This window comes from Nansenia antarctica (assembly GCF_963989245.1).
Source record: "Nansenia antarctica genome assembly, chromosome: 14".
In the NCBI taxonomy this organism is placed as follows: Eukaryota; Metazoa; Chordata; class Actinopteri; order Argentiniformes; family Microstomatidae; genus Nansenia; species Nansenia antarctica.
This window is the reverse complement of record NC_137684.1, coordinates 23485376-23495375: the sequence shown is the minus strand read 5'-3', so window position 1 is coordinate 23495375 and position 10000 is coordinate 23485376. Positions and strand designations below refer to the sequence as shown.

The 10000-nt window shown below is 49.1% G+C and overlaps 1 protein-coding gene across 1 annotated transcript in view; it reads right to left on the bottom strand.

The window, feature by feature from the left end:
* The window catches only part of tmtc2b (transmembrane O-mannosyltransferase targeting cadherins 2b), a gene marked incomplete at both ends in the record, with an annotated part of 112613 nt that overhangs the window by 57344 nt on the left and 45269 nt on the right, over nt 1–10000 (bottom strand). Inside the window, 1 exon segment of the mRNA XM_080545401.1 lies at nt 4135–4717. Coding sequence (XP_080401527.1) covers nt 4135–4717 — 583 coding nt within the window.

The following is a 10000-nucleotide window of genomic DNA, read 5'->3' as shown; positions in this document are numbered from 1 at the left end:
TGACCAATTTCAACACATTAAGCACACAGTCCTGAATGAAAATAAACCATAATAATGCTCATATAAATCAAGCAATCGGGGTACTTTTAAGTAGGCGATGAATTCGCTTTCTCCTCATTGAAGAACAGAGACTATTAAAGAAGGACGTTGAGATGTCAGGGTTACGCACTTCAGAGAATGACTCTCTTAGCCCCCGGGCTTCACTGTCTCTGGATCGTCAGACCGCACACAGAACCCAGAACGACACAATGGGAGATTTACAGCCGATATACAAAACTGTAATTTAATTGACTAAAAGCCACAATCAGATAAAGAGCCCATTTCGCCATGATCCTAACGGTGTTCTCAAAACTACTCCGGTGGAGAGAGTGGATAATATGAAAAAGACCAGACCGCTAGCACCACGTTAACTTGTTGCCCAGACGGCGGCTGCTGTCTTGGACCACATCTCTTGTAAAAAGAGAGATCTTATCTCTTACGAGACTAGCCTGGATTACATGAAAGGTTCCATGAAAAATAAAACAAAAGACGTAAGTAGGTCTCTCCGGGTATATCCCAGTACGGTGTACCGCTGTGCTCGAACGCCTTAACGCCACGTGATGCCTTAAATAACGCTTCCAATCACAGAGCATCTGGGGCTCTAACTTCCTTCCTCCACCGCCCGCCTGTCCACACACTTAACCATAGGAAGTTCTACATCACAAAGCTTAAACGGCTCAGCTCTCATCACTTGATATATCTCGGGCCTTAACTGAGGAAAACCATATTTATTTGCGTTGTGTCCGTTCCAGGCTTTTACATATACAGTACGCCGTCTAATGTTTATAAGGAGGTGGACGCTAGCCTCCCTCGCACTCACCACGAGGACTCCTGATTGTCGCCCGTCAGAGTGACTCACTCACTCCTCGACCAGAGACGAGGGAATGAGGGAACGAGAGGGAGAGAAGCAGAGAGAGATGGAAGGAGAGGGGAGAGAGAGGGAGAGAGAGAGATAGAGAGTATGTTGATGTACTGTGTGTCTGTATGTAGGAGGTTGGGTGTCTGTACAGTATGTACTGTATGAGGAGCTCACTGAGAAAAATTCCAATGTATGTATAGATAAAGTGAACTTGAACTTGAATGAGAGAGAGAGAGAGAGAGAGAGAGAGAGAGAGAGAGAGAGAGAGAGAGAGAGAGAGAGAGAGAGAGGGAGTTGGGAGCTGTGTAGCCTAATGTCAGTCGCAGTCATAATAATGAAGCAGACATGCGAGATCAGGTTACAATATTCATAGTGATGAATTGGCATTGTGATCACAGGAAAGGAACACTGTGTAACGTAATATTAACAAGGAACGCAGGAGACCTGCCAACCTAATGGGATCCCAGCGACGAGAGTATTTGTCAACTTTCCCGTTCCGTGTCATCAGCTCGGAGGCTCGACGATACGTCGTGATAATGACAACTGTCATCTGGAAGCTGAATATTACATAATACCAAACGAGGCCAACTTAGTTTGGAAGGATATTATTTCACAGCATGGGCTTCCGCTAAACAGTGGTGTGCAGCGGAATAAATGTGACCTTTTGATGAGCTTTTCGGTACTTGGGTGTCACCTCTAAGTGCGTCTGCTCCAACCCCAACACAAACATTTCCACCAATATACTGTAGTCAAAGCAGTAGATCAGTAGAGTGTTTAAAGGGCGTGCTGAGGGGAGTAGGGCAAATGATCCATTCCACATTCAAAACCGACAACAGGCGAACATAGTTTGAACGTGATTTGATCATAACTTGCACTGCGGCCCCAATTTGCTTCCGCTGAAGTAAATTCTGGGCGATACAGCGCACACCCACTAACTGCCCGAGACCTGTCCTGTGCTAACTGAAACTTTACTGAATGAAATGAGCAACATAGCACCCATATCAACTAAACCACTAGACAGAGAGAGAGAGAAACAGAGAGGGAGAGGGAGAGGGAGAGAGAAAGGGAGAGAGAGAGAGAGAAACAGAGAGAGATGACAGAGAGAGAGAGAGACAGAGAGAGAGAGAGAGAGAGAGAGAGAGACCACAACATCATAATCATTCCTGTCCTACTTTACTATAATATAATCGTTTTGTCAGAATGTGGCCTTTTTGAGGATCATCTGTACTAAAATCCATTGAAAGGAAATGGGATTTAGCGATAACGTATGCATAGCAGGGTGCCGGCTGAGACAATAAAAACAGCCTCTCTGTCTGAGGGCAGCAATCAATAGGCTCTGCGTTGTGTAAGGACCTGCCAGTCTCAGCCTCTGCTGAGAGGGCCCAGGATTGGCTGGGGAGATGGGAGATGGGAGATGTATTTGTGGGGTGGATTTTCAATCAAAAAAGCAGAAAATCCATCAGATATAAGGTATCATCTCCTCCAAACCCTCCTAGAGCCCCGCACCCCTCTCGCCTACCCAGGCCTGACAAGCTATTAGAAGTCCTGTCTGCCTCAGTCAATGGATGGGCCATCCTCCAGAGGACACACGGCCTCAGATAAGGCTTAAATCACAAGTGGCTAGCGCATGAGAGGCAGACAGCCACATGTTCGGCTTATTTCACACAGAGATGAGCCCTTACAATGGAGTAGAGAATTCCTTCTATTCCTTATCCTCTTTCCTACTCTCTCCTCTCTGCCGCTCCCTCTCTTTCCTGGCCCCCCACCCCCCACCCCCCACCCCCACCCCCACCATCCCCTCTCCTTGCCACAGCACATCTCCCTGACACGCCCTGTCCTTCGCCTGTGTGTGTCAGAATGCTTGCGGGTGCCTTCAGCTCCCACGGACCCCTTTTGTCACATTTGTGCACACGTCTTGTTCAATTTGCCCTGATGGGCTCAGAGCTGTGGAAGTCACATTGACTAGACGGCAGAACGTAAAAGCTTGTGACAGGGCGCGGTTGAGGAAAAGGCTACTTGACGGCTTGTGGGTTCAAAAAGGAACAAGGAAACGAGGAAAATGTTTTCTTGGATCTGTTGCCGTTTTCCCCCATTGTTCTCTGTTTCTCTCTCTCTCTCTCTCTCTCTCTTTATCTCTCTTTATCTCTCTGTATAACAACAACAACGACGACAACACGAACACACATAAAACACACATAAAAACACACGCACACGCACACGCACACGCATACGCACGCACGCACGCACGCACACACACACGCACACACACACGCACACACACACGCACACACACACACACACACACACACACACACTGTACTCAATTGATAAAGATTCATTCCAACACTAAATGCTCCTCACGGAAACAAAACACTTCCTCATCGTTAGTGTTCCATCAGAGCATCATTCATCTCAATAACTCGCACTACATTACAGCGACAGACGGCTAATTAACCAATCATTATCAAACCGGGTCGGTTCGGATAGCTTTGCTCATTGGTCGAAGTGTTTTTTAATTGCGGGATGGGAACAAATGGGGTTCCAAGGGGGGGGAGGTAACGATACATCACGACACTGTTTAAGGAGGATGGAACGTTTCTAAACAACATGACAGCGAGTCAGCGGAGGTCCATGGGAATCCACATTCCTCTGACAAAAAACCATCCCCTCACCCATGACCCCATTACCATAATAATACCTCCCCCAGAACGACACACGGGGTGTCAACCGCACTGACATAATGTATGGATGTGTGTGTCTGCGCGTTTGTCCGCGTATATACAAACAGTACGCGCTGGATGTACATATATAAACAAGAGAAGTGCTTGTCCTTTGTTTTCCTTCCTCACTTGTGTATGTTTGACTCGCATTCAACGGGAAACAACTCAAAACAGCTCATTCCGGAATTGAGCAGCTGTACATACAGGACATTGGCGAAATGTTTTTCAAATTATATCCTAATGAAAAGCAAACAACGCGCACACGCGCGCACTCGCACACGCACACACACACACACACACACACACACACACGCGCGTGCACACAAACATGCACACGCACACACACACACACACACACACACACACACACACACCATGACAATATATAAACTTTCCACTCGCGGTTTTCCAGGGTTTCGCAGAGGGGTGGGTGTGTGTGTGTGAGAGCAGCAGGGAAATCAGATACACGCGGAAAAAAAAAAACAGGCACCGCGGGGCGACAGACAAACTGTTTACCTTGTAGAGCAGCGTGATGACCTGACGCAACTTGAGCCGGTGGAAGACGCAGACGTCGTACAGCGCCGACACGGCCAGCACCGTCACCCCCTGCTCCTTCCAAAGCATGCTGCAGGCGGCGCAGCCCAGGCTGGCCAGGAGCCACGCCCCCAGCCTGCAGGGCCCCGCCCGCCCGCCCCCCCGCAGCCCGCAGTGACGCACGTAGCACAGCAGGGACAGCAGGAAGAAGAGGGCCGCGCCCACGTCCGCCCGGCCCACCACGCCCGCCACCGCCTCCGTGTGGACGGGGTGGGAGGCGAAGAGGAGGCCGGCCAGCAGGCTCCACAGGCCCCCGCCCAGCAGCACCCGGGTCAGCCGGGTGAAGAGGCCCGTGACGGAGCAGTGGAGGCCCACGTTGACCAGGTGGTAGCCCCAGGGCTCCAGGCCGCCCAGGGCGTGGTTGAGGCGGAAGGAGAGGGTGCAGAGGGGCCGGTAGGACTTGTGGCTGCCGCTGTGAGTGAGCAGGGTGCCCCAGAAGTCATCGTAGAAGATGTTGGTCCAGGGGGTCTCCGGGAGCAGGTCCTGGTTGGTTTTGATCGCACGGCTAAAGGGGGGGGAGGAGAGGAACGCAGAGGGGTTAGAAGGGTGAGTGTGGGGCGGGGGGGGGGGGGGCAGACATGTGCTATGATGACCCTGAGGCATTGGGGCATTTCAGCCAATCCAATCAATATGATACAACTGCACTGTACCACTGTATTCAATAGGACACTGTATACAAGGACTGAAAATGTAAATGTTCTAGATGTTATGTAGACCTTTATCTAGGATGGCAAACACATCAGAGGCGATTTCTCATTCCAAAAAGATACAAGCTCTAGCTTCAAACCAAGGCACAGACATTCAAACTATTCTGTTTCATTTAGCATCGACTTACGACTTAGTATCGGTTTCTACAGAACGTAATTGGAAATGTATCCTTCCCCAAAGGTAGGAGGAGCTCTAGTCAGGAAAACAAATAGAATAAACCATAGACATTAGACTACGGACAAGGCATCGACAAAGTATTGTGTTTTCTAAGATTTCAGCACAGGGTATTTGGACATACACTCGACTCGTATGGGTTCCTATCTAGTATTGTAACTCCAAATCTGTAAACAATTCCCTCTGAAAGTAGTGGTCACGAGGCATTCCCCGGCAGACAATCCAGAGAGCGAGAAGCATAGCGGGGAAGCTCACCACGACCGACTCTCGCTGTGGACACAGGGATTGAGAAGGCGCACCACACCCTTGACCCAAAACAAATAAAGCCACACAGTGGGGGAATGCCATGCTGGCATAATGAAGCATGGGGAGGAGGGCACAGGAGGAGCAAAGACCTGCCAATCACCCGGGCCGCCCCCGATGTTTACCAGAAACCCAGCGCTGGGTATATCTCGGAAATAGACACGCCACACTGTGTCAAGAGAGAGACGGAATGGAGAGGGAGGGAGGGAGGGAGGGAGGGAGGGAGAGAGGGAGGGAGGGAGGGAGGGAGAGAGGGAGGGAGGGAGAGAGGGAGGGAGAGAGGGAGGGAGGGAGGGAGGGAGGGAGGGAGGGATGGATGGAGGATGAATAACCATGTTTGTAAAAGGGATTACAAAGCTGTAAAGACCAGCGAGCGAAGAGCAGTGTTAAGGCCATGTCTAATCAGTTCCGGGGGGTTGGGGGTGGGGCATGGACACCCACGGAGAGTCCGTGCTGTCTGTGCATGTCTGAGGCATGTCCTGACATCAGCACGGGGGGGGGGGCAGGTCTGGCCTGGGCCACGGGGGCGACTGGGTCTTGTGTGACCGTACGACCGTACCCCCCTCCCCACTGCTGGGGCATCACCAGCCTGGCTGTCTGGCCCTGGTGGCACCAGTACACCAGACACAGGCTGTGGGACTGTGAGACTGTGAGAAGGCCAGGGGAACGGAAGGCCAGGTCTTGTCGACCCCCCCTCGGGAGTCGAGACCTAGAGTGTCTGGGTCTTTGTCACTCTGCTACCCTCGGTGTCTGGCAGTGAGACAGGCAGCCTCTCCCCCTCCTGTGTGTCTGGGGGGGGGTGACGGCCATGTAATGAGTCTCCTCTGAGAGGAGGTACGTGATAACATAACACACAGGCGGGCGCGTAATTAAAAAGGCTGATGGATGGGACATGACACGTGTGATAACAAGCCGAGAGCGCCAGGTTGTAGTCGGTCCCCATGGCAGACACAATTAGCACACTCAATTAGACAAGGGGAGAGGCGTGCGCAAAACAATAACAGACTGGGGCGAACAACACTTTCGACTGTAATCCAAAAGGCGACGACAAATGAACGCGTGTGAATAATCGTAGAGACTACAGGCTTCTTAGATAACATAACGGCGTCAGGATGTATACTGTCGTGTACCTTTAAAATACCTGAGCTGTTGTGAGCTGTTGTGAGGCCCTTTCATCTAGTACAGTATTTTCCCCCTAGCCCTTAAAGTACGGTAGTCAATTGCAGCCCAGTCTTGCCCTCCCCCTCAACATGGTTCTACCAGAAAGCAGATGGGTGCTCGTTCGAGAGGGTGTGGAGATTGCAGCCCACAATAAATGACCAGATAAACTGCCTCTGACAGGGGTGAGTATAAATAGCCCTCCTTATGATAGATCTGGGGGAAATACCTGGCCTAGTCCTGGATTGGGAAGCTGGAAAAGCAAAGTTAATCAGCTGAGGGGATAAACAGTAATATAATAGAAATGCCTGACATGTCAGTGAACAGATCTTCGGGTTTCTCTGGGTCTCCGTAAGCCTGCCTGGGCCTCTAGCCCGCCCCCAGCCCCCCTCCACTGGCAGGGTAAGCCATGCAGGCCTAGGCCTTCCTTTACAGTAGACGCTTTGGTCTGTTAGTGACTCAGATATGCCAGTTTGTTTTCTCTGGCCCATTTGTCAAGTGAGATCTTCATCCCGCCACAAGAAGCTCACATAAGAAGCATTATGGTTCAATTACATCTTTAAACCATTTTGGAAGACAAGTGAGCGTTTTTCCATTGCACATTGTGGTGTAAGCAGGGCCAGAGAGGACAGATACAGTATATATCGCCACAAAAACCACACTAAGCTCTGTCACTAAAATAAAGATGGAAACCAATGCCAGCCAGTCAAAGTCAAAGCCCCCGCTATCTCTCTCTCTGCAGCTCGGCTAACGGTTTCCTGAGTCTCTCTACATGCTGTCAGTTCGCCCTCTCGGATTGTCTCCTTCTTATATATCAGAGAGGCTAGGAGGAGTACCTACAGAGCTGTGGTTAACAGGCACTCGTGGAAGGAGAGGGATGGAAGGGATGTGAAAGAAAACGTGGTAAAGAGATGGATCCCCCCCCCCCGCCAAACCTAGCCCACACAGACCCAGCCACTGCACTGCTCCAAATGAATCTACTGCATGTGGAAAAATTAATACATTTGCATTACAGCCCTTTGCCCTAATCAGAACCTGTCTCTCCCAATCCGACACTCCTTCAATAATCCTCTGTTGCCCCTGACAGCGTCTGATCACCACAGTCCAGCCTGATCTGGCGCTGGCTGGCTACGGTGCCTGTTGGAGTGGAAGATTGGGTTTCTGTGGCTGCTGGCCCCCATCCTTCTGAGAAGCTGGCAGTAGGCAGGACCTTTCTCTGCACTGCAAACCATTTCCAGCCTGGAGCTCATTCCTCCACCGACCGCACGACTCCCAGAGGAACGCCGGGATCATGTGACCGCTAACAAGAGAAAACCAAAGGCACTGCTACCTCCCCTCTCCTGCCTCCCCCCTCTCCTGCCTCCCCAATCTCACCCCCGTCCCACCCAAGTCATGTCTGGATCACCATCTTCAGCCGAAGGATCATGTGACCGCTAACAAGAGAAAACCAAAGGCACTGCTACCTCCCCTCTCCTGCCTCCCCCCCCCCTCTCCTGCCTCCCCAATCTCCCCCCCCGTCCCACCCAAGTCATGTCTGGAGGATCACCATCTTCAGGATCATGTGACTCGATCTGTCAGAATGGGTTTCCTTATCACTTTCCAGACTGTCAAGGTCTTTGCACACAATCTGATGCATTTTTAATGCAGTCCTCTTACCCTCGATGTGTGACAGCAGCTGGGGAAAGGGGGAACAAGTCGGCAACCGGCGACTGACTGTTCAGACTATTATTCTGAAAAAAGTAAATAAATGTCAATGTTGTTGGAAATCAATGACACACTCGCTAGTCAAGCCAAAACGTTGCAATGCATTGGATTCAGTCAGTAATCCCCACTACTACCTAGTTTGTGTAGAGTAGTGGGGATTACTCACCGAATCCATTGCATTGCAATGTTTTGGCTTGACTATTTTCAACAACGTTGACATTTATTTACATTTTTCTGAATGAAAGTCTGAACATTTAATTGGTTCCCGCTTTCAACAGCCGCTGTCACATTTGTATTCAAGATGTACTGTATCGAAGGTGTATCCAAAGGAGGAAAGATATAGAGTAGATCTGTCAGGCTAATAAATAAATAAACTAATAAGCATTTTTACAAAAGTACAACGGCACTAATAGATATTGTGCAGTATGTAGAATAGATATATACAGTATATACCCTAGACAAGATATTGCTCACACTGTGTTCATTGCTGTGGTGAACTGAGGAACCCAAACCCTGTGGCGTTAATAGCTGCAGCTCTGGGACCTCAATGTTTTGAGACAACTGTATGACCTCATCAAAACAAAAGCGTCGGATCCTAACAGAAAGAAACACAAACCCAGAGAAACCCAGGGTCCTCGTATGAAACGCCATGACTAAACCACCTCACATTGTCCAAGTCCTCAATGATGATCATTTTCCCCTCAATACGCCTTTTAAACAGACTGCAACAGAAAGACAGAGAACCGCAGCTTTTGAGCTTTACGTTTGTAAACATTTTTGGCCACAAAGACGTCTCGAAACAGGAAATTGAATATGTAACTCTTTCAGTAATTATGCCTTATGTTAGTGATAGATATCCAGGATATCGGAAAATGACCATGTGGTGTTAAACTAGCCTAGTTCATATCCCTGGAAGAGCTTGATATGAATCAATCGGAACAGTTGAATACTGTTATATACTGAATACACCATTGGAAATCCACATTAAAAGACCATTGGAGAAGGAGAATTGATGGACTTTTCCATCGTCTCTCGGCGAGGAGCAGGAGAGCAGAGGCGGCCAGAGATAAGACAAGATATTCGAAATTAGATTGAAAAGCAGATAGAATATGAATCCAGATCATCTCTTACAGTACTGATATTCATCTGGGACACGAGGAGGACTTAAAGAGCTATAGAATCCAGCTATAATATACAGGGCTCTACAGTGCGACCATTTCACTCGCATTTGCGACTAAAAATACATCTGTGCGACTAGAGAAATAAATTCACGAGCACACGTGCGAGTACAGATTTTTTTTATTATTATTTTATTTTAATTTATTTTTTAATTCTAAAAATAAATCTGCGCGAACCGTGTGGCCACATTTTAAGCCGTCAGCCAGCCCGCTACGACCACGGGAAGTCATGTTAAAAGTGAAGTTACTTCTGTTAAACTGGCGCTAAGCTAACATCGCTAATCGCTAACTCCCTCCTGGGCCTTAAAGAGACAAGCGCCCTTTTCTCATCTCAAGCTTCATTAGCTTCATTAGCTCACCACATCTACAGATTTGGTCCCACACACTCCAGATTTGAACCCAAGGTTACAACCAGGGTTAACTACCCAGGGTAGAAAGTAGAAAGCTCTCAGACCTTCAGAACCCATTGAAAGTAGTGGAGGTACTCCAGAAGTCCAAATGCATCTCTAATCCTAGGAAACCCTAGGAAGCAAGTTGCCTAATGGCATGAAAATGCAACATGT